This window comes from Bufo gargarizans, chromosome 2 (genome assembly GCF_014858855.1).
Source record: "Bufo gargarizans isolate SCDJY-AF-19 chromosome 2, ASM1485885v1, whole genome shotgun sequence".
NCBI classification, from domain to species: domain Eukaryota; kingdom Metazoa; phylum Chordata; class Amphibia; order Anura; family Bufonidae; genus Bufo; species Bufo gargarizans.
The window spans coordinates 430171377-430197272 of NC_058081.1; the positions used below are offsets into that span (position 1 = coordinate 430171377).

The 25896-nt window shown below is 42.8% G+C and overlaps 1 protein-coding gene across 3 annotated transcripts in view; it reads left to right on the forward strand.

Annotated features, from left to right (window-relative positions):
* CYSTM1 (cysteine rich transmembrane module containing 1) overlaps positions 1–25896 on the forward strand; it is an 80108-nt gene that overhangs the window by 42947 nt on the left and 11265 nt on the right. For all 3 annotated transcript variants that reach the window (XM_044277799.1, XM_044277798.1, XM_044277797.1), the window contains one exon: positions 9542–9800. In XM_044277799.1, the coding sequence (XP_044133734.1) occupies positions 9548–9800 (253 nt within the window). In that variant the 5' untranslated portion in view covers positions 9542–9547. The remainder of the gene's footprint in view (positions 1–9541; positions 9801–25896) is intronic.

Consider the following 25896-nt stretch of genomic DNA (forward strand, 5'->3'; position numbering starts at 1 on the left):
CTGAAATCGAAAGAAGGGGGGGGGGGGGGCACAGTTATACACAGCTATACACAGCAGCACAGCCCCCGATCTCGTCGAGATTCGGGCTGCGCAGCTGAACTCTGAAAGCCCGGACAGCTCCCCTCCTCCTCCGCTAACTCTACACTATTCTACCAAACTGTTCGGGTGGCCACTCTGATCTATAATCATTTGTGCTGCGTTTAGAATGGAGCTGCGCATGCGCGGCTCTGTTTCAGACGCGGCACAAAGGAATATAGATATGCGCGGCCGCCCAGAGCCGTGCTTGTTCGCGCTTGCAATGGAGGCCGGCCACTGGATCGCCGGAGTTCTTCTGCGGCAGGCGAGCGGTGGCGTATCTATGAGCAGCGAACATAATCGAATAGGAGACTTCAAATATAGAGCAAACAGTATATTATTATTTATTTACTTTTTAGTTTTTTAAAGCAATATATTTAGCCAAATGTTCCCTGGGGGTTATATAATTAAATAAAATATGGTAAAACCCCTTTAAGATCATAGGGGAAGATTTAATATGACTTTTCTATAGTAAAAGGTACAGTAAATCAAAAAGTTGCAAATTATGGCGCACACAATACCATAATTGTACCATAATATTACTTTTTTTTTTGTCTCGGATAACCCCTTTAAGGCCTCGTTCACACTTCAGTGTTTGGTCAGTGATTTCCATCAGTGATTTGTGAGCCAAAACCAGAAGTGGAACCTCCACAGACATGAGGTAGAAGGGAAAGATCTGCTCCTGTTCTGTGTTTAGAGTTGCACCTGGTTTTGGCTCACAAATCACTGATGGAAATCCCTGACCAAACACTGAAGTGTGAACGAGGCCTAAGTAGACCGGGTTGTGCACGACTGGGCAGAGATCTCATTCCGGCGTGCAGGAGTTCAAGACTGGCATAGGAAACTCCATTCTTCAGAGATCTGCTGGACTAGACTTTTTCAAGTCCTGTAATGTAATGATTAACTGGTGTCCTTTTCTCATAAAACAGTGCCACAAGCAGTACCTGGCAAGTGAATCATTAATGTGCAATTTGAACATAAGGCTAAGTTATCATCTGCACATAACTGATAAGAAAGTGTTCCATTACTGTTTGTTACCACTAGATGAGTAATGTTTATAGCAGCTTTCAGAATAGCTATTAAACATTTGGCTACTCAAAAGTAAAGTGACAATCTCGTTTTGATTTGTTTCCCCACTCCATAGTCTTTTTAATCATCTTATCCAAAAGTGCCTTCTCCCTAATATTAAATATGGTAGGTAATGTATGGCAATGTATGTTAGCACAGGAGCATTTTTAACCCCTTCACAACATCCACAGTACATGTACAGCGGATATCGGGTCTTTGAAGTTTGCCCCAATCCATAGCGTTTCTTAAGCAGAACCCCACAGCTAATGTCCCTCAGATGACGTGGTCAAATGTCACCACAGCATCTGAGAAGCCAAAAACCCAGAAGTCCGCACTTCATGGGTTGGAACATCTCCCCCTGGCAGATATCGGGAAAGGCGTTCCACTGCAGTAATGAACCTGATCCTGTACTGGGCGTGCAGGCTCATTACTTGTATATTACTATTCACGCCAGCAGTTGGCAGCCCTGAACTGTAACATGCCTATTTCTGTATAGGATAATGGAAAAAATGTCATTAACCTTTACAAATTGCAATCTGATGATTGCATGTTATGGTTCACTGGGGGAACTAATAAAAAGTGTGCAAAAACGTTTTGAAAGCTATGTAAAAAATAAAATAAAAATCCAAATCACCCCACCCATCAAAATACTTAATAATAAAAATCAACATCATGGGCATCTCCGCATGTGAAAAAACTTCCATTCTGCTAAAATATACAGTTAATGGCATAACAGCAAATTGGTCATTTTTATATTTTTTTCAGTTTTTTCAGCACTTTACCTCCCAAAATTAATTGAATCGAATATGATCAAAAAGTCATAGACACCCCAAAATGATATTATCAAAAATCAGATTGTACCCAAAAAATGAGCCCTTGCACATCTCCGTAGACATAACTATAAAAAAAGGTTATGGAGGTCAAAATATGGCAATTGTTTATTTAAATATTTTTTTGCAGAAGTCCGCCCCCCTTACTATTAAAACGCAAGAAAAGCGATACATATGTGGTATCACCTTATTCGTAGTAACATGGAAAATGAAGAGCACAAGTCAGTTTTACTGCATAGTGAATGCCATAAAAACAAAACCAATAAAGCTGTAGCGGAATTGCGATTTTATTTCCCAATTCTGCCTCATTTGGAAAAAAAACATTCTAGCTTCCCAATACATTGTATGCTACATTAAATGGTGGCATTTAAAAGTACAAGCCCTCATACGGCTATGTGAACGGAAAAAAAAAAAAGTTTTATGGCTTCTGGAAGGCAGGGAGAGAAAAACACACAAATACAAAAACAGAAAATTGCTATGTCAGGAATGGGTTACATATGATTTCTATCGAAAACCTTTGCTATTTTGCATAAGAATAATTTCATCCAAGTTATTTTAGGTCTGCAAACACAATTTAGTAGAAGACAAAGATAACTTGCAAAAGGCATATTAATGGTGTTCAAGTCTGTACTCTTAGGCCTCGTTCACACTTCAGTGTTTGGTCAGTGATTTCCATCAGTGATTTGTGAGCCAAAACCAGAAGTGGAGCCTCCACAGACATGAGGTAGAAGGGAAAGATCTGCTCCTGTTCTGTGTTTAGAGCTGCACCTGGTTTTGGCTCACAAATCACTGATGGAAATCACTGACCAAACACTGAAGTGTGAACGAGGCCTTACTTGGGCCGAATGCACACGGCCGTGAACGGTCCGTGGAACCATGGGCTGGATTCCTGCTGAGAGCAGGAGCGCACGGCGTCATTGGTTGCTATGATGCTGTGCGCTTCCTGCTGCCGCCGCAATACAGTAGTACACTGGTATAGATCATACCAGTGTATTACTGTATTGCGGCGGCAGCAGGAAGCGCACGCCGTCATAGCAACCAGTGACGCCGTGCGTTCCTGCTCTTAGCAGGAATCCAGCCCGTGGTTCCATGGACTGCTCACAGCCTAAGCAGCACCTTATGCTACCACATGTATAGTTTTTTTTTTTTTATTCAGCCTTTGAAGCGAAAATCAGATGTGGATCATAAAAAGAACATATTAACCCGGGCAATTTTCAATTTTTACGTTTTTGTTTTTCTACTCTCCTCCTTCCGAGAGTCATAACTTTTTTATTTTTCAGTTCACATAGTCTTATGAGTGCTTAGTTTTTGTGGGACAAGTTTTACTTTGTAATGGCACCATTTTTATTGGCACCAATTTAGTGGGTACTTTAACAACACTTTTTATTTAAAAAAAATTGGGAAGTTGAGGTGAATATTTTTATTTATTTTTTCTATTACACCATTTGCCGTATGGGATAAATATTAGGGTACTTTCACACTTGAGGCAGAGGATTCCGGCAGGCAGTTCCGGCGACGGAACTGCCTGCCGGATTTGGCAATCCAGACGCAAACGGATGCATTTAATGGACACCATCTTTTCTTAGTCACCGTGTCTAGAGATGCCTTTCCAAACACTGAACATGTATTGTGGGTCGCGGGAAGTCTTTTTCCAACAGTACTGTGTATATAAGTTGGCTAACAGAAATGGGTTAGAACTGCTGGATGCATCTGGAAGTAAAAAAACTGGAGAGGAAATTCAAATTTTTTGACCAGTACTTTCTGAAGCGGGCTGCTTTAAAGGCTGCTTTAAAGAGGACCTTTCACCGATTATGACAATGTGAACTAAGTATACAGACATGGAGAGCGGTGCCCGGGGATCTGACTGCACTTATTATTATCCCTGGGCGCCGCTCTGTTCTCCTGCTATGCCCTCCGGTATCTTCGGTCACAAAGTTATGGTAGGCGGAGTCTGCCCTTGTTCTGCTGCAGCGCTGGCCAATCGCAGTGCAGAGCTCACAGCCTGGGAGATTATTTTCTCCCAGGCTGTGAGCTCTGCAATGCGATTGGCCAGCGCTACAGTAGAACAAGGGCAGACTCCGCCTACCATAACTTAGTGACTGAAATCTCCGCCTACTATAACTTAGTGAGCGAAGATAGCGGGAGAACGGAGCGGCGCCCGGGGATAATAGTAAGTGCAGTGAGATCCCCGGGCGCCGCTCTCAATGTCTGTATACTTAGTTCACAGTGTAATAATCGGTGAAAGGTCCTCTTTAATTAGAGCCTGATGTCCCGGTGACAGCTCATGACATTCCCCATACATCCTCACTAATTTAATAGTTTTGCAAAGTCCAGGCTTTAAATTGAAAGTGAAAGAGTTCATTAGGCTGGGTTTACACATTCAGGTTTTTTTAAGCCAAAACCAGGTGTGAATTGTAGATGGAGAGTAACGGTGATGCCATATGTTCAGGTTCTTTTATGCAGTTTTTGAAGCCAAAATAAAGAATGGATGACAAAGTAGAGAAAGCATTAAAGAGGACACGTCTCCTCCCCTGAAAATCTATTAGGCTACTTTCACACTTGCGTCAGAGGATTCCAGCAGGCAGTTCTGGATGCAAACGGATGAATTTGTCAGACTGATCCGGATGCGGATCCGTCTGAAAAATGCATTGAAATACCGGGTTCGTCTCTCTGGTATCATCCGGAAAAACTGATCCGGTATTTAATTTTTTTCCCCCCACAGGGGAAAAATGCGCATGCGCTGACCGGAAGAACGGATCCATCAATGCGGCAATTTTAATGCCGGATCCGCCACTAATACATTTCAATGGAAGTTAATGCTGGATCCGGCATTCCGGCAAGTGTTCGGGATTTTTGTCCGGGGAGAAAAATACAGCATTGTCCATATTGTGTCCTTTGCTGGCTTGATTAATTTTTCCATCACATTATACAATGTTCGTATCCATGGTTACGACCACCATATATTCCAGCTGTGGTGGCACACCATAGAAAAAAGGCACTGGACTCTCTGGCGGCCGGGGCCACGTGAGTGCACATAGTTCAGCATTTTTTTCTATAGTGTGCAAGCATGGCCACGGCTGCTGGATTGCTAGGTGGTCATAACCATGGAAACCAGCAATGTATAATGTGATGAAAAAATCTGTCCAGATTGGACTGTATTAAATTTATCTACCTGATCAAGGGGTTGTCTCACTTCAGCAAGTGATATTTAGGTATTTAAGCTATAACTGACAATCATATTGACCATTGTGTTTATGTATTGCTAGATAACTATCATTGAGCACTTCCTTTTTAACCCCTTCCCGACTGCAATCCGTTTATATACGTGATATTTGCACATGCCCCGTGCAGCTACCACGTGTATAAACATCAAGCCAGCTCTTTAATCCAAGCGCTTTGCAGAGCTTGGATTAAAGCTTCTGCCCCTGTCCTGCTGCTGTCACGGACAGCATACAGTTCAGTAATGCCGGCAAGGGACCAATCGGAGTGGCCCCTTGCCGGCAATCGATCCGATTGGTTAGTCTGTGCAGACTAACCAATCGGATTGCGGCAGTGAAAAAATGTCGGTTTCAGGCTCTGATCTGCGCTCTGCAGATCAGAGCCTGAAATCAGGTAGTGTCCTCGTGCCCCCCCCCCCCCCCCGATCTGTGCGCCTCCAAGCCCCCCCTTCTCCCTGCCTGCCCCTTATGAAGTTCCCCCCCGCTCCCATCCACATTACTGCAGCCTGCCTCTGTTGCGGTCCTCCCCCTCCCCGCCCCATACATTTGTCCTGCCCCCATTTGCTGCCTCAGCCTCCCTCAATGCTGGCCGTACCCCACCGCCCCCCTTTTCAAGGCTGCTCCCTGCCTTCGATGCGGTCCCCCTGCTGTGTGTGATGGCGGCGGCTCCATTCCTGAGCCACCACCATCAGCATAGAGTGTCCGCTCTATGCTGACACTGCTATTAACCCATAGATGCAGCGGCATCCATGGGGTTAATAGAGGTAGGGGGCTCCCTCTCTCCACCATCGGGGCTGCTGCGCTGTGATGGCAGGGCCTGATGGTTGCAAAAGCATCCAGTGTTGCCACCTACAGGGCATCTGATAGTATTATACTTTGCAATGCAAGAGCATTGCAAAGTATAGTACAGCCATCAGCCCCACTGGATGTTCAAGATCCAAGAGGGACTTGATAAAAAAAAAGTGAAAATAATAAAAGTAAAAATAAATAAATAAATACAAATTTAAAATTAAAATAATAAATTGCCTTTTCCTATAAAAAATGAAGAAAAAACCCCTACACATATTAGGTATCACCACGTCCGTAACGACCGTCTCTATAAATATATCACATGATAGACCCTGTCCGATAAACACCATCATTTCTTTTTTAAGTGTAAAAGAAAAGCTATTTTTGTCACCTTACATCACAAAAAGTGCAACACCAAGCGATCAAAAAGGTGTATATCAAACAAAATGGTACCAATAAAACAAGAAAATCGCAAAAAAAAAACTATAGTTCTTAGAACATTGAGATGCTAAAAAAACATAATTTTTTTTTATTTCAAATATTCTATTATTGTGTTAAAGTGAAATAAATAAAAAGTGTACATATTAGGTATCGACGCATCCGTAATAACCTGCTCGATAAAAATATCACATGACCTAACCCCTCAGGTGAACACCATAATAAAAAAGGCCAAAAAAAACATTTTTGTCACCTTACATCACAAAAAGTGCAACAGCAAGCGATCAAAATGGCTTATGACCCCCAAAATAGTACCAATCAAACCGTCACCTTGTCCCGCAAAAATTGATGCCCTATTTAAGACAATTGCCCAAACAATAAAAAAAAGCTATGGCTCTCAGACTATGGAGACACTAAAACATAATTTTTTTCGGTTTTAGAAATGCTATTATTGTGTAAAACTTAAATAAGAAAAAGTATACAAATTAGGTATTGCCACGTCCGTAACGATCTGCTCTATAAAACTGTCACATGACCTAACCCCTCAGATAAACGAAGTAAAAATAAATAAATAAAAACTGTTCCAAAACAGCCAATTTGTTGGTCATCTTGCCCCATAAAGTGTAATAATGAATGATCAAAAAATCCTATGTACCCAAAAATGGTACCAATAAAAACCTCAACTCTTTCTGCAAAAAATGAGCCCCTGCACAAGACGATCAGCAGAAAAATAAAAAACATATGGCGTTCAGAAAACCAATCCAGCAAAATCTGCCTTCCAAAAACCATGCGGTGTTCCTTTCCTTTAGCGCCCTGCCGTGCGCCCTTACATCAGTTTACGACCACATGTGGGGTGTTTCTGTAAACCGGAGAATCAGAGTAATAAATATTGAGTTTTGTTTGGCTGTTAACCCTTAATGTGTTAAAGAAAAAATTTTATAAAATAGAAAATCTGCTAAAAAAGTGAAATTTAGAAATGTGGGAACACCTAAAGGGTTAATAACGTTTGTAAAATTGGTTTTAAGTAACTTGAGGGGTGTAGTTTCTACAATGGGGTCATTTTTTGGGGGGTTTCCACTATGTAAGCCCCACAATGTGACTTCAGACCTGAACTAGTCCTTAAAAAGTGGGTTTTGGAAATTTTCTTAAAAATTTTAAGAATTGCTTCTAAACTTCTAAGCCTTGTAATGTCCTAAAAAAAAAAATATAACATATCCAAAATGATGCCAACATAAAGTAGACATGTGGGGAATGTTATGTAATAAATATTTTATGAGGTATCACTTTCTGTTTTAGAAGCAGAGAAATTGAAATTTAGAAAATTGCAAATTTTTAAAATCTTTTGGTAAATTTGGAATTTTTTTCATAAATAAAGGTGATATATATTGACTCAAATTTTATGACTGTCATGAAGTACAATGTGTCACGAGAAAACAATCTCTGAATGGCATGGATAAGTAAAAGTGTTCCAAAGCTATTACCACTTAAAGTGACGCATGTCAGATTTGTAAATTTTGACCTGGACACTGGGGCATCAATGACCTTTGGTCATGAAAGGGTTAAAAAGTGGGTTTTGGATATTTTCTGAAAAATATCAAGATTTGCTTCTAATCCTTCTGACTTCCCCAAAAAATAGAATGGCATTCACAAAATGATCCAAACATGAAGTAGACATATGGAGAATGTAAAGTAATAGCAATCTCCCCAAAAATAGCTATCTATTATAAATGTAGAGAAATGGAAATTTGAAAATTTGAATTTTTTTTTGTCAAATTTGGTATTTTATATAAATAAAAAAATTTTGACTAAATTTTACCACTGTCATGAAGTACAATATGTGACGAGAAAACTGTCTATTAGAATGGCCTGGATAAGTAAAAGCGTTTTAAAATTATTACCACATAAAGTGACACATGTCAGATTAGCAAAAATCGGCCTGGGATTTAAGGTGAAAAGTGGCTCTGTAGTGAAGGGTTTAAAGGGGTTTTCCAAGAGTTTACAATGGATAACCTATCTTCAGGATACAATAAGCAGTTTGAGAAGGCACCAGTGCTCTTGTGAGGCCCCTGGGCCTTCTCAGTGTTCAGCAAGCACAGCATTATACACAGTATTGTGGCTGTGCTTGGTGTCGCGCTCAGCCCCATTAATTTCTATTGGGCTGAGCTGTGCCTAGGCCACATGAACAATGAACGTGTCATCACTGGCTACTGCGAGCGCTGCTGCCTTCTCAAACAGCTGATTGTTAGGGGTCAGACACCCAGGACCCCCACCAATCGGATACTGATGACCTACCCAGAGGAATCCCTTATTATAACAGCAAGCTAATTCTCTTGATTGTAGTTAGGGAGGGAGTCGTACTGTGGATTTCCCTCCTCCCTACTTCACTTTTTAGCAACATGGACCAGTCATGCTGCGGGCCCAGAGTAATTTCATTATCAGCTGGAGGTAACATCAGTGTATGATGCTGCCACCTACTGGACAGAATAATTATCTCTTCTAAAACAGATGAAATAATTATTACTATAGGAGGGGAGAGACCACAGGAACAGGTGCTGCTTGCTGCTATTTTGGGCATTCATGTCAGCAAGTTTGGCTGGTACAGCAGTCCGAACGTGTTTCAATTCAGGTGGAGGCCCCTACTACCTCCAAACTGGTTGAGGACCCAGGGTGCCCTCTGTTTAATCTGGCCCTGCAATTGTTTAGACTTTTATTTAACCTATAACCGAAATAATTGTCTTGGGGCCTCATGCAGGTGACCATATTTAGGAAGTGTACCTCACAAAACCAGCGTGCTTGAGGCTCATGTTAAACGTTAATTAGCATGGCTTTCTTCTATTTCTGCACAAACATACAGGATATCCATATACAGCATGAGAACCGGCATGAAAATGTTAGTCTCTATACCAAACAATATATGGAAACGTGTGCTCAAACTTCACTTTTGAAGTGCAAAGTTCTGGTGGATGGTACAGTTGTCTGCATGAGACTGTCAGTATGACATTGAAGCTAATAAAAATTACACTAATTAAACAAGGCTGTGGTTTTGTAAAATGTTATGCAAATGATTTTAAAAATAGAATCGGATCTTTTATGAGGACTAATTTTCTGTTTTATGGATTACAGTTCACTATGAATTATGAAAATCCTCCACCGTACACCGGGGTTAATCCACCTGGACCTTACCCACCATATGGACAGCCTCAAGGCGCACCTTACCCACCATATGGGCAACCACAAGATGGTTCAGCTCAGTATCCTGGTTATCCACCTGGTCCTGCAGGGTATCAGCCAGGACAGCCCGGCTATCAAGGATATCCTCAGTATGGCTGGCAAGGCGGTCAACCTCCCGCACCAGCATATATGGAAGCTCCAAAAAACACCGGTATGTAAGGAGTCAAATTGTAATTGTCCACTTAGGCTGTGTTCACATCTGTGCTGATGACAGAAGTGATGGATCTAGCAGATAACTGTCATGAACTGCGCTGGACGGACCCAGTTGACTATTATGGAGTGTCAGGTTTCTGTTCAGGAGTCCGGCATTCTACTGACATGAGGCAAAAACAAAGCTGTGTGCTGCTCCATTATGTTTTGATTGGAATCTGTGGAGGAAACCCCTAATGGTGCCCACAATGCAGATGTGGACACAGCCTAACATGCAAACAACATATTTATTAAGTAATGCTATTTGATACTTTCAGTGCATTAACCCCCTTCCTGACATCTGCCATACATGTATGGAAGATGTTGGGATCTTTAACCTCCTCCCGACCGCCTAACGCACAGATGCGTCCTGGAGGCGGTCGATTCATTCCTCCTGGACGCATCCGTGCGTCATCTCGCGAGACGCAAGATTTCGGTCTGAGCCGGCCCGCGCATGCGCATTGCGGGCCGGCAAAAGTTGAAGAACCATTTCGTCACCAGCCAGCTGCCAGCAGGCTGGCGATTTTTAAAATCTCTAATCAGAAGCCATCTAACACCTTATATTTGTAAATATAAGGTGTTAAATGGCTTCCCTGCTCCTCTGCTGGTCCTTTTCGTTGGTTGGTCTTAGCAGAGGAGCAGGCATCACAGTGAGTAGCACCAAACACTACACCTTAGCCCCAGATCACCCCCCAGCACCCCAATTAACCCCTTGATCACCCATTCTTGCCCCTGTCAATCACCTAGTGAAAGGGGAAAAAAGTGATCAGTGTAAACTGTCACTTTTTTTTTTCACTGGTATTGACTGTTAGGTTTTAGGATAGTTTAGGCCCCTTGGTTAGGTAGTTTAGCGATCGTATTGCGCCCACCGCACCGCAGTACCTTATTCGCTGATTAGCGTATTGCTAATCAGCTTTTATAGTATGTGTAAGTGATCAAAACTGATTACAGTCAGATCTATAATAGTATTAGTGTCACCTTAGCTCGCCCGCCACCCAAAACGCAGTGTTTGCCTGATCGGTCGCCCACACGTGCGTTCACCCACGCCCGCCACGCCGCAGTGACAAAAAATGATTATTTTTTGATCACTGCACAATCACTTTACAAGCGCTGCGGCGATAAAAAAAAATCAGTTTTGATATTTTTTATCAATCGCAGCGGCCTCCAGGTACTTTGCTAGCCTCCCATTTGTAAGACAGGCTTGCTTTTTTTCTTGGGTAGTCTCAGGGAATACCCCTAAATTTAGTAGTCCAAATGTCAAACGGGGGGTATTCTTCTAAAGAGGCCTACAGGCTTCTTAACCCAGTCGGATGAGGAATGGGAACCCTCATCTGATGAATCTAGCGGGTCAGAATATGAACCTGTAGAAAGCAGTGGCAGTCTGACCCAAAGTTCGGACAAGGAGGTTGAGGTCCCTGATGGCACCAGGCGTACCCGGCCCCGTGTCGCTAGACCACAGGTTGCGCAGGATCCGCTTCAAGGGCAGCAGAGTGGGGCTGGCGCTGTCGGATTATGTGGTGAGGCATACACCAGCAGCGCAGCCCATCCTGGACCTAGTACCAGCACTGCCGTACAACATGGTGAAGTGGCGAGCACCAGAAGGGCAGTTGAAGCTGGTACGGTGGCACGTGCAATAGTTACCCCGTCGCAGCCACCGCACAGACAGGCCCGTAGAGCCCCTAGAATCCCTGAGGTGCTGGCAAACCCTGATTGGCAGTCCCCAACTTCAGCCGCACCTGTAGTTCCCCCTTTCACCGCCCAGTCTGGAGTTCGGGTTGAGACAGCTCAGATCGGCTCGGCCCTGGGATTTTTTTGAGCTGTTCTTGACTGCGGAGCTCTTGGACTTAGTTGTGGCAGAAACAAATCGGTATGCCACTCAATTTATATCCGCCAACCCGGGAAGCTTTTATGCCCAGCCTTTCCGGTGGAAACCAGTCCAAGTTTCCGAAATTAAAATTTTTCTGGGCCTTCTCCTCAACATGGGTCTAACCAAAAAGCATGAATTGCGGTCATATTGGTCCACAAACCCAATTCATCACATGCCCATGTTCTCTGCTGCTATGTCCAGGACACAATTTGAGACCATCCTGCGTTTCCTGCACTTTAGCGACAACACCACCTCCCGTCCCAGAGGCCACCCAGCTTTTGACCAGCTCCACAAAATTCGGCCCCTCATAGACCATTTCAACCAGAAATTTGCAGATTTGTATACCCCTGAGCAAAACATCTGCGTAGACGAGTCCCTAATACATTTTACCGGGCGCCTTGGCTTCAAACAATACATCCCAAGCAAGCGCGCCCAGTATGGGGTCAAATTGTATAAGCTCTGTGAAAGGGCCACAGGCTATACCCACAAATTTCGGATCTATGAGGGTAAAGATCAGACCCTGGAGCTGGTCGGTTGCCCTGACTACCTGGGGGGCAGTGGGAAGACAGTCTTGGACTTGGTTTCACCCTTATTTGGCAAGGGGTACCATCTTTATGTGGACAATTTCTACACAAGTGTGGCCCTCTTCAGGCATTTGTTCCTAGAACAGATTGGCTGCTGTGGCACCGCACGAACTAGTCGCGCGGGCTTCCCCAACGGCTCGTTACCACCCGTCTTGCATGGGGGAGAGGGCTGCCTTGTGTAACCAAGAACTGCTCGCGGTGAAATGGAGAGACAAGCGTGACGTTTACATGCTCTCCTCCATTCACAATACAAATAGAACGGGCAACCAGTGTCATTGAAAAGCCCCTCTCAGTCCACGACTATAACCTTCACATGGGAGGGGTGGACTTCAATGACCAAATGTTGGCTCCGTATTTAGTTTCCCGATGCACCAGATGCTGGTATAAGAAGGTGTCTGTATATTTGATTCAATTGGCTGCATATAATAGTTTTGTTCTCTACAGTTAGGCTGGGAGAACAGGATCCTTCCTTAAATTTCAGGAAGAGATCATCGAGAACCTCCTGTATCCAGGAGGTTCCGTTGCCCCATCCACCAGTGTAGTTAGCCGTCTACACGAGCGACATTTTCCCAATGTCGTTGCTGGTACCTCAACCCAATCGTCAACCCGAAAAAGATGTAGTGTCTGTAGCAGGAGTGGAATAAGGCGTGGCACCCGCTATTTCTGTCCTGACTGTCCTGACCACCCTAGGGGAGTGTTTCCGGAAGTACCACACACAGGTACACTTGGCATAGGGATCACATCTCACAGGACAGGTACACAGGGCTATTAGGGCCTATTCACACGCAAACCTCTCCTTTCACCTGGGACAAAGTGCATAATGCACTTCGCCACATCTTTGGGCGATTTGCGCTTTGCACATTGTCCCATGGGGAAGAAGAGGTGTGTCCTATAAAGGTAAAAAAAAAAAAAAAAAAAAAACACCAGTAAGCAAAAAAGTTAACGTTCAGTTCAAAAAGTTAAATAAAATTTATATGTTCTGTTCAAATGTTATTATAAAGTTAATAAAATTTATTGCGTTGCAGCCTGTTTTTTTCTTTTTTGTTTTGTTTTTTTTACATTCCAGGTGGACCAACCGATCGACTAGCTGCAGCACTGATGTGCATTCTGACAGAAGCATTGCGCTGCTGTCAGATTACACAAAAGTCGGTGTATGCGGCGCTGCAAGATGAGATTTCTCCTCTGCAGTAAAAGATACGTTTGCAGAGGCATATGAGCTGAGGAGGCGGCGGTGTACATATGCTTTGGCAAACACTTTGTATATAGAAAAAAAAATAAAAAATCCCGGCAATGATTTATTTATCCACATCGATTGATGTGAATGGAGAAATCTGGTTTGCCAGGGCATACGAGCTAAGTGGGTATGGATGTTGGGCGGAGCTCCTATGTCCTGGCAGACGCCTTACCCCTCTTTTTTTTTTTTTTTTTGCAGAGATTTTTTCATCCACACTGATCGATGTGAATGAAGAAATCTGTGCCGTTCATTTTTTCTCTCTTTCATTACCTGCATGCTCAATATAAGGAGAACAGCAGACCCTGAGACCCTCAAATGCCATTGCAGTACAAACACCCCACAAATGACCCCATTTTGGAAAGAAGACACCCCAAGGTATTCGCTGAGGGGCATATTGAGTCCATGAAAGATTTACATTTTTGTCCCAAGTTAGCAGAAAATGAGACTTTGTGAGAGAAAAAAAAAAAAAAAAAATCTATTTCCGCTAACTTGTGCCAAAAAATTTTTTTTTTTGATGAACTTGCCATGCCCCTCATTGAATACCTTGGGGTGTCTTCTTTCCAAAAAGGGGTCACATGTGGGGTATTTTATACTGCCCTGGCTTTTTAGGGGCCCTAAAGCGTGAGAAGAAGTCTGGGATCCAAATGTCAAAAAATGCCCTCCTAAAAGGAATTTGGGCACCTTTGCGCATCTAGGCTGCAAAAGTGTCACACATGTGGTATCGCCATACTCGGGAGAAGTTGGGGAATGTGTTTTAGGGTGTCATTTTACATATACCCATGCTGGGTGAGATAAATATCTTGGTCAAATGCCAACTTTGTATAAAAAAAATGGGAAAAGTTGTCTTTTGCCGAGATATTTCTCTCACCCAGTATGGGTATATGTAAAATGACACCCCAAAACACATTCCCCAACTTCTCCTGAGTACGGCGATACCACATGTGTGACACTTTTTTGAAGCCTAGGTGGGCAAAGGGGCCTACATTCCAAAGAGCACCTTTCGGATTTCTCAGGGCATTTTTTACAGATTTTCATTTCAAACTACTTCTCACACGTCTACCTTCCGAAATGGGGTCATTTGTGGGGGTTTTCTACTGTCTGGGCATTGTAGAACCTCAGAAAACATGACAGGTGCTCAGAAAGTCAGAGCTGCTTCAAAAAGCGGAAATTCACATTTTTGTACCATAGTTTGTAAATGCTATAACTTTTACCCAAACCATTTATTTTTTTTTTTTTACCCAAACATTTTTTTTTATCAAAGACATGTAGAACAATAAATTTAGCGAAAAATGTAAATATGGATGTAGTTTTTTTTGGAAAAATTTGACAACTGAAAGTGAAAAATGTAATTTTTTTGCAAAAATTTAGTTAAATTTCGATTAACAACAAAAAAAGTAAAAATGTCAGCAGCAATGAAATACCACCAAATAAAAGCTCTATTAGTGAGAAGAAAAGGAGGTAAAATTCATTTGGGTGGTAAGTTGCATGACCGAGCAATAAACGGTGAAAGTAGTGTAGTGCAGAAGTGTAAAAAGTGGCCTGGTCATTAAGGGTGTTTCAGCTAAGGGGGCTGAAGTGGTTAAAGATGGCACCCGCTTTGGAGCAGACACCCATGGCTAATGTCCAGGTTTGGTGGTATTGCCGACTGTGAGCATTTAACCCCTCAGATGCCGTGGTCAAATGTGACCCCAGTGTCTGAGAGGCCAAAAACCTTGAAGCTCGCATTTTTCAGGCAGGAATGCCTCCCTTCGACGGAGATCGGGGAAGACATTCTATGTAAAGTAATGAACCAGAGCCCATACTAGGCTTCTAGGCTCATATATGCAAGTAAGTGCTTGTATATTACAATTCAACCTAGCAGGTGGCAGCACTGAATTGTCATATAGGGATTTCTGTGTAGAATAATGGAAGAAATTACATTACTTTATAAATATTGGAAACTAACGATTGCATGTTGGGGACCTAAAACAAAAATTCAAAGTTGTGTGTGATGTATGGATATGTGTAATGTATGTAGTGCTGTGTGTGATGTATGGATGTGTGTGATGTATGTGGTGCAGTGTGTGATGCGTGGATGTGTGTAATGTATATACAGTCATGTGAAAAAATTAGGACACCCTTTGAAAGCATGTGGTTTTTTGTAACATTTTTAATAAAAGGTTATTTCATCTCCGTTTCAACAATACAGAGAGATTAAAGTAATCCGACTAAACAAAGAAAACTGAAGAAAAGTCTTTTCAAGATCTTCTGTAAATGTCATTCTACAAAAATGCCTATTCTAACTGAGGAAAAAGATAGGACACCCTTGCCCCTAATAGCGAGTGTTACCTCCTTTGGCTGAAATAACTGCAGTGAGACGGTTCTTGTAGCCATCTACCAGTCTTCGACATCGGTCTGAGGAAATTTTACCCCACTCCTCAATGCAGAACTTTTTCAGCTGTGAGATGTTTGAGGGGTTTCTTGCACGTACAGCCCTTTTCAAGTCACCCCACAGCATCTCAATGGGATTCAAATCTGGACTTTGACTTGGCCATTCCAGGACTCTCCATTTCTTCTTTTTCAGCCAATCTTTGGTTGATTTACTAGTATGTTTTGGGTCATTGTCATGTTGCATGGTCCAGTTCCGCTTCAGCTTTAATTTTCTAACTGATGGTCTCACATGTTCTTCAAGCACCTTCTGATACACAGTAGAATTCATCGTGGATTCTATGATGGTGAGCTGACCAGGTCCTGCTGCAGCAAAGCAGCCCCAAACCATGACACTTCCACCTCCATGCTTCACAGTTGGTATGAGGTTCTTTTCTTGGAATGCTGTGTTTGGTTTACGCCAAACATGTCCTCTGCTGTTGTGTCCAAATAATTCAATTTTGGACTCATCTGTCCAAAGAACATTATTCCAGAAGTCCTGGTCTTTGTCAACTTTATCTCTGGCAAATGTCAGTCTGGCCTCGATGTTTCTCTTGGAAAGCAAAGGTTTCCTCCTTGCACACCTCCCATGCAAGTTAAACTTGTACAGTCTCTTTCTGATTGTAGAGGCATGTACTTCTACATCAACAGTAGCCAGAGCCTGCTGTAGTTCTCGAGATGACACTTTAGGGTTTTTGGAGACCGCTTTTAGCATCTTGCGGTCTGCTCTTGGGGTGAACTTGCTGGGGCGACCAGTCCTGGGCATGTTGGCAGTTGTTTTGAAAGCCCTCCACTTGTAGACTATCTTCCGGACAGTGGAATGGCTGATTTCAAAATCTTTTGAGATCTTTTTAAATCCCTTCCCAGACTCATAGGCTGCTACAATCTTTTTTCTGAAGTCCTCTGACAGCTCTTTTGCTCTCACCATGGTGCTCACTCTCACTTCAACAGTCAGGAGCACACCAAACTAAATGTCTGAGGTTTAAATAGGGCAAGCCTCATTCAACATGCAGAGTAACGATCTACTAATTATGTGCACCTGGTGTGATATACCTGTGTGAGATCTGAGCCAATTTAAGAGGGAATACATGTGAGGGTGTCCTATCTTTTTCCTCAGTTAGAATAGGCATTTTTGTAGAATGACATTTACAGAAGATCTTGAAAAGACTTTTCTTCAGTTTTCTTTGTTTAGTTGGATTACTTTAATCTCTCTGTATTGTTGAAACGGAGATGAAATAACCTTTTATTAAAAATGTTACAAAAAACCACATGCTTTCAAAGGGTGTCCTAATTTTTTCACATGACTGTAGCTCAGTGTGTAGGCTATTATAGCCAAGTGATAAAATACATCGAGTATACACTATATTGGACTGTACTTTATCACTTTGCTATAGTAGCCTGTGGTGCAATCACTCCAGAAACCTTATATGGGACTGTATGTTGGAAGGCTGGAAAGAGAGTGTGATGTTATTTAAATGGGACTGTACGTTGGAGAAGCTGATGGGAGGGGAGATATTTTTTAGATGAGCAGTACAACAAAAATAACAGAAGTGCCGGATAGGACAAATAGGTGACGGGAACGGACCTGAGCAGACTCCATTAATTATGATGGAGTCCTTTCAGTTTCTGTTTTTTGTCTAGTAAAAAGATCAGAACAGAGCCAATGTGATCTAGCCCTTAAAGGGGTTTTCCCATCTGATAAATGCAGCCTGCAAAGTGAAGGAGGGTGCATTGCGCATGCACGGCTGCCCTCCATTCATTGCTACGTGGCCGCAAAAAATAGCCGAGCACTGGCTCTGCTATTGCCGTCGGCCCCATAGAAGTGAATGGAAGCGGTGGCTGTGCAGGCACAGTACATTCATGGTGCACGGTTCATTTCTACGGGGATTCCGAAAATAGCTGAGCCAGTAAGAAAGCGTGGTGGTGGCTGGACCCGGCACCACTTTGCCCGCCTCGTTTTCGGCTGCATTTACGAGATAGGTGCAGGTCCCAGAGTTGGCATCTGCACCTATCCGACAATGGTGGCATATTCTAGCTATGTGCCCCCATTGTCTGAGGTGGGTCTACTTAATGTTAAATGGGTTTTCCTATGTATTATTTATTTGTATTACTGCAACTTTCGTACTCCTCCGTGGCTAAAAAGACTCCTCAAAAATGGTAGGAGGAGTATTCCGGAAAAAATATAGTGCGACCTCCACACACAACAATTTTTATCTGAAAGACCATTATCTTTCACTCTGACATGATGATTTCTGTCACAGCTTTTATCTGAAAGGGTAACCCTTTCACTGACGAGAATGTATGACTACAGATTCTTCACACCGGTAGAATGTGTGGGTTCGAGCTTTTTCTTTCAAATGGTCCCAGAATTACATATGCAGGGTGCAACAGTAAAGTCAGTGAGTAGGATAGGAAGTGTATTTGGTAGGGCCCGTGCACACAAACATATTTTTGTCTATATTCGTTCCATTTTATTTTTAATTCTAGTCAGGAACTTAACCCGCGGTTCTGTAATCTTCCATATAATACTCTACAATATTTCAGCGTTTCAATTTAGTATGTCAGTTACAGTAGATCTGACATGCCTATTAGGCCTTGCAAAAAGCATAAGCTTATAGGCATACTTATGTGACTGGCCTGGTGATAATTTTAAGCCCCCAGGCTGACATGGCTGAGCATCCAGCAATTGTTGCTGGTGGGGTAAAAGGGTGCGTCCTCTAGCTATTTCTAACCACCTAGATGCTACCTACAGTCAACATTGTCCACAGTATTAGTACTATTTAAGGAGTTAAATGACCAGAATCAGAGTTATCTTCAATCCCGGACATTACAGTGGAGTGCTAGCTGTCTAACACAGTTAACACCCGCAAGTGATGGTGCTAGCACAGCTTGTGAACTAACTCTCATACCGATCAATAGCTTATTCCTTTCCAATAGCTCATATTCAATCAGTCTGTAAAATACCTGCTGTTATATTCATTTCTGTGCATGGACAGATGGCACAAACATACTGATTTACTGCATTTAAAACCCCTGCATCTCAAGGTTAAACAGGTATACAAAAGGGAGTTATATTACATTTCAGAGTTCTGATTACATTTTGACTAGGAAATAGTATTGCTTGCGAGATTATGTGGACAATGGAATATGCTCTGTATTGTGTTGTGTTCTTTACATTGTACTATAAATAATATCCTCATTATGCTTCCGAAAATGCTGTGCATCCAGCAGGGGCATTGCTAGGTTAAAACATTCAGGGCCTGGGCCCCTGATGTTTTGTCCCAGGCCCGAATGTCCTGCCTGCCTACTAGATACAACTGTATTGCCATCCACAAGACTGCAATACAATTGAATCTAATGCGGTGGAAGAGCTGAAGGACCTGTGGTGACATCACAGGTTATGTGACCAGTAAAACAGTCAGTGGTTGAGAAGAACCTGCGATGATGTCACCATCATGTGACCAGTGCAGGAGAGGGCGGCAGTGAAGAGGGGAAGAAGCTGAGGTGATGTCTGCTACATCAGGAGAGGTAAGTGAAGGGAGAGGTAGAGCAATTCTGGGAGTTGTGGTTATTTAACTCGGACTGTATGTTAGGGCTGAAGGAAGGGATGTTATTTACATGGGACTGTGTGTTGAAGGCAGCTGTGGTAGGGGGTTATGTTATTTAACTGGGACTGTATGTCTGAGGGGGCTGTAGATAGAGAGTGATGTTATTTACATGGGACTGTATATTGGAGGGGGCAGGAGAGATGGTGTGATGTTATTTACATGGGACTATATGGTGGAGGCGGGAATATAACAGGGGGCGCTGCAAATCCAGGGGACATTATAGGTGTTCTTATTACTACTGAGGGCTCTATAGGAGAGACTTATAGATCCGCCTTATTTCTACTAAGAGTACTATGGGGGTCTTATTACTATTGAGGGGTCTGTAGAGAGCAGTTATTACCACTGGGGTAACAATAGGGGGCCTTATTTGTACTGGGGGCTCTTCTACTAATGGAGGCACTCTTGGGGAGCATTATCACAGTTGGGGGCACTATTACTATGAGGGTACTAATTTTTCTTCAGGATAGTATCTGGGGGTATTGGGGGGCACAGCGAGCAGCAGTATAACACTGTTAGGACTCCAGGTTGGGGGATGATGATAGAAATGTGAGGAAGCTAAGATGTCTGTGTGTAACACTCTGCAGAGACGAGGCAGCGGAGAGAAGTTGTACGGACCGAATGGAGAAGATAATAACAGAGAAAATATGTGCTGCTGTATAGCAAGTACAGAAAAATGCTGTGTGTGGGGGAGAGGGGATGACTTAGAGAACTGGGCCCCATATTCATTGGGGCTTGGGCCCCGGATCTTTTGAGACCCTAGCAACGCCCCTGGCATCCAGTAACCTTAAATAAACATTGCCTTTCAAGCCTGTGAATGAAAAGTTAAAGGAAAATGAAAATCTGTGTCTCCATGTCTGCTTTGCAAAGTAAAAAAAATTGATGAGCACATTTTAATTGTTTTTTGAAAAAGTTAAAAAGCTAACATGTTCAAGTACAGTTGGTTACGCTTGGAATCTGAAGGAACGTTTTGAAAATGAAAAGCCAAGAACATTTAAAAGAGATTCTTAAAGTAGCACTCCCACAATAATTTTTATTCTCAGAAATATTAGGAATATAATGTACACTGTACTGAATGTAATATTCTCAATAGTGACTGTATTTGTGAGCTATCCCCTCCCTTCTGATTCTTAGCTGTGTCATGTGACCGGCACTCTAATCTCCAACTGACACAGGACAGGAAGTCAATTACTTCTCTATTCATTCCTACGAGACTAAGGGCTCATTCAGACCACCGTATACATGTATCTGGACCCATTCATTTCAGCGGGCCGCAAAAGATGCTGACCGCACACCGTGCTTCCCTTTGGTCATGCAAAAAAGATAGGACATGTTCTATCATAGGTTTGGCCGTTCCAATCCTCAAAATGCGAAATTCACGTGGCCGGCATCCGTGTTATGCAAAACAGATATGGTTGTTTGAATGAGCCCTAACAGTGATGCTCTTATAGGAATACATTGAGAAACTGGCTTTCTGTCCACAAATAAGATCCTGGGTTCATGACGGATGCAGGCGGTTGTATTATTGTAACGGAAGCATTTTTGCAGATCCATGAGGGATCCATAAAAAACACTAGTGTGAAAGTAGCCTAAAGATTTTTACTTTTTACCATAGTTTCCTAAAATTTTATTCGGACGCTTTTCTGAATTTTCCAAACAAATTCAATTCGATCCAAATTAATTTGTGACAAAGCGCGTAAAAAATCTGCTATTTCTCAGCTGCAGGAAGCCTGTATATCTGTGTACATCCCTGTGCATTGCAGGAACATGTATAACTAGTCCACTGTGGTAGTAAAACGGTTACTGTACATCATAATGGCAGGCATTTGATAGGTGTCAATATTAGAATCAGTTCACACTTCAGTTATTTGGTCAGCATTGGCCCTGTAACTGACCAAATAAGTGAAGTGTGAACTAAAAAAGTGGCCTAAACGGGTGAAAATGCTCCAAACCCAGACACTGTAGCATGTCTATAACCAGGTGAGCAATTCCTCAGCATGCGGTCCGCAGACAACGGCAATCCCCAGCAAAAAATGCGTACAATGGAGGATGCCGTTGCGGACCGCATGCACCACAAGAGCATCTTGCACAAAACGATATATTGTGCAGATAAAGAAATATAGATGCAAAAAATGCACCAAAATGATACGCAACTGACGATACTAGCTAATTCCCCAGGCTAATGTTAAAAGGAACATATCGGAGCCCCTCTTGCACCACGTCACGGTGTCTCAGCACGCATGGTGTCCTACCACTCAACTGCCCGTGGTGTGTGAACAGGGTCTAAATCAGTGCTAGAAACCAACTCACAGCCAGACTCTCACATGCCTCCATAGTGGTATCACCAATGCGCTGTGAGCCGCACCCACAACAGACCATGTGCCACAGAAGCTGCCAGGTGCAAAAGACTGTTTCAAACAATATAAAGTGACACATTCCATACACATAAAGACAAAGTGGGAACTCAGCCTTACGGGTCAATGTTAGCGTCAGGAATAAAAGAACTTAAAGGGTTTCTGTCACCAGAATTAACCCTATTAAACTGTCTGACAGTAATGATTTGCTAATGTCAGCAGACCCTAACTGTACTATATTTATGCTTAAGGATGCCCCGATTACTGCACAATTTTAACTTTGAAATTTTAACCTCAAGTCACGCCCTTCCATCCTTGATTGACAGGGCCAGGCAGCGTTCGTCTCCTCCTGCCGGCCCTGTGTGCTGGGACTGCGCAGGCGCAAGATTTATCCAGCACACAGGGCCGGCAGGAGACGATAAACGCTGGCCCTGTCAATCAAGGACGGCAGGGTGTGACTTAAGGTGGGAGAACGGAGCCTTTAGGAGCAAGAGCTCCTAGAAGCTAATTTGCATATCAAAGTTAAAATTGTGCAGTAACCGTGGCATCTATAAGCATAAAAATAGTACAGTTAAACTGGCTGACATTAGCAATGTGATGATGGGAAGGATACACAACTACCTTCTGCTGAGGTGGTGGAGTTTTGACTGCTGGAGAAGGTGTGCGGGGCACTGGGAGATGCAGCGGTTGCTGTGTCAGGCTGTACCACTACATTAGTGCCACAGTTTTCCCAGGCCACTTTATGGTGGTGCTGCATGTGTACTTTATGGTGGTGCTGCATGTGTTTATGCAGGGCCGTGGTGCCAACATTGGCACCCTGGCGATGCGTCACAGATTCTACAAACTGCCACGCTGACTTCCTCCGGCGACTGGATGAAAAGTTTGCACACCGGCAAGTATGGCCTTTTCCTCCCACCACTCTGTGCTGACTGCCTGCTGCCTCCGTGAACCTGTGCACCGCTAGTTCTTTCAGGACAGATGAGTAGAAGATGGTCTACTTCGGGCACGTTTGGCTCCAGACCTCACACTGCTAGCTCATCTGCTTCCTCACATGCAAGCAGCCACCCTCATCCCCTGATGATGATGTAGCCTCTTCTTAACCCAGCTCACATGTACAATTGGCTACATCATACACTACTGTCTGCACATCACTGATGTCACCCTCACCAGTCTCAGGGCCGCGTTCCTGACCACTTTCAACACCTGCTCCCATGCCACTCTCATCATTGCTACTTGCCTCCCCACCAGAGGAAGCAGTGGATCTCTCCTCCACATCTTGGCAGGGCAGTAGCTGCTGACTGTCCTCGTCCTCGCTGAAAAGCCGTGCAGAGCGGATGGCATACAATACCTCTGAACACAAAATGACAGGTGGGGGGTACAGAGCTTGTTCCTGGGCCATGCCAACTAAGTGTGGTGCTACTTCTGCTAGCTCCATAAACATTTTGGCCACTGCCAGTTCCCTTAGAAGGGCCTGGCACCTGTCTGTCGGACATACTGTACTGTAACAGTAAGTGTTGGGCCGCAATTTCACCCCTGAAACAAGGATGAATGGACGTACTTATGTTCAAAAGAACATTAACTGCTCAAAATGTGTAGTATCTGGTTCCCATTTCACTCCAATTACAGATTAAGGATTGAATTATGTGTGAAAGAATGAGAGCACCCTAAAATCTGTAGTATCAAACCACAATTGCACCTCAATTACACAATTAAGGATTGAATTATGTAAAAAAAAAAAAAAAAATGTGTAGTATCAGTAATCTGTAGTATCAGGGTGCAATTTCACTACAGAATCAATGATCAGTGGATGTACTTTTGTATAATAGAACGTGTACAGCCCAAAAATGTGTAGTATCAAGCCGCAGTTTCACCCCAATTACGCAATTAAGGATTAATGGAGTTATGTATAAAAGATTGTGAACAACCTAAAATCAGTAGTGTTAGAATGCTTTTTAACCCCGATTAGTGTAAGCTGTCCCTGAACTTCTCAAAAGTAATATTTTCTAAATAAAGTATTAACTAATCACTGTCTCTAGTGCCTGTAACATCTCTTCCTGCACTAAGTTCACTGTAAAATGTTGGAGACCGGGCAGGATGAAGCTTATTATAGGACTGCGACATCACCGGGGCTGGCTATCTGCTGATTGGCCAGCATTATGAGTAATCCCTTGTTCCCAGGCTTCTTACTTCCTCTTTGTAACATATGCAGCAGCCATTAAAGAATAAATCAAATTAGTTACCACAAAGCACTAGGAAATTCGACTTTGTGACAAATCCACTTGGTTCTTTGATTCGCTTAACACTAGTCATCAATATAAAAAAGCAGACAACACTTTTAACCACTTCAACCCCGCTAGCTGAAACCCCCTTCATGACCAGGCCACTTTTTACACTTCTGCACTACACTACTTTCACCGTTTATCGCTCGGTCATGCAACTTACCACCCAAATGAATTTTACCTCCTTCTCACTAATAGAGCTTTCATTTGGTGGTATTTTATTGCTGCTGACATTTTTACTTTTTTGTTATTAATCAAAATGTAACGATTTTTTTGCAAAAAAATGACATTTTTCACTTTCAGCTGTAAAATTTTGCAAAAAAAAAAAAAGACATCCATATATAAATTTTTCGCCAAATTTATTGTTCTACATGTCTTTGATTAAAAAAAAAAAATGGTTTGGGTAAAAGTTATAGCGTTTACACACTATGGTACAAAAATGTGAATTTCCGCTTTTTGAAGCAGCTCTGACTTTCTGAGCACCTGTCATGATTCCTGAGGTTCTACAATGCCCAAACAGTAGAAAAACCCCACAAATGACCCCATTTCAGAAAGTAGACACCTAAGGTATTAGCTGATGGGCATAGTGAGTTCATAGAACTTTTTATTTTTTGTCACAAGTTAGCGGAAAATGATGATGATTTTTTTTATATTTTTTTTTTTCCTTACAAAGTCTCATATTCCACTAACTTGCAACAAAAAATAAAAAATTCTAGATACTCGCCATGCCCCTCACGGAATACCTTGGGGTGTCTTCTTTCCAAAATGGGGTCTATTGTGGCGTAGTTATACTGCCCTGGCAATTTAGGGGCCCATATGTGTGAGAAGTACTTTGCAATCAAAATCTGTAAAAAATGACCGGTGAAATCCGAAAGGTGCACTTTGGAATGTGGGTCCCTTTGCCCACCTAGGCTGCAAAAAAGTGTCACACATCTGGTATCGCCGTACTCAGGAGAAGTTGGGGAATGTGTTTTGGGGTGTCATTTTACATATAACCATGCTGGGTGAGAGAAATATCTTGGCAAAAGACAACTTTTCCCATTTTTTTTATACAAAGTTGGCATTTGACCAAGATATTTTTCTCACCCAGCATGGGTATATGTAAAATGACACCCCAAAACACATTCCCCAACTTCTCCTGAGTACTGCGATACCAGATGTGTGACACTTTTTTGCAGCCAAGGTGGGCAAAGAGGCACATATTCCAAAGTGCACCTTTCGGATTTCGCAGGCCATTTTTTACACATTTTGATTGCAAAGTACTTCTCACACATTTGGGCCCCTAAATTGCCAGGGCAGTATAACTACCCCACAAGTGACCCCATTTTGGAAAGAAGACACCCCAAGGTATTCTGTGAGGGGCATGGCGAGTTCCTAGAATTTTTAATTTTTTTGTCACAAGTTAGCGGAAAATGATGATTTATTTTATTTTATTTTTTTCCTTACAAAGTCTCATATTCCACTAACTTGCGACAAAAAATAAAAAATTCTAGGAACTCGCCATGCCCCTCACGGAATACCTTGGGGTGTCTTCTTTCCAAAATGGGGTCACTTGTGGCGTATTCAGGGACTCGTCTACGCAGATGTTTTGCTCTGGGGTATACAAATCTGCAAATTTCAGGTTGAAATGGTCTATGAGAGGCTGAATTTTGTGGAGCCGGTCAAAAGCAGGGTGGCCTCTGGGACGGGAGGTGCTGTTATCACTAAAGTGCAGGAAACGCAGGATGGT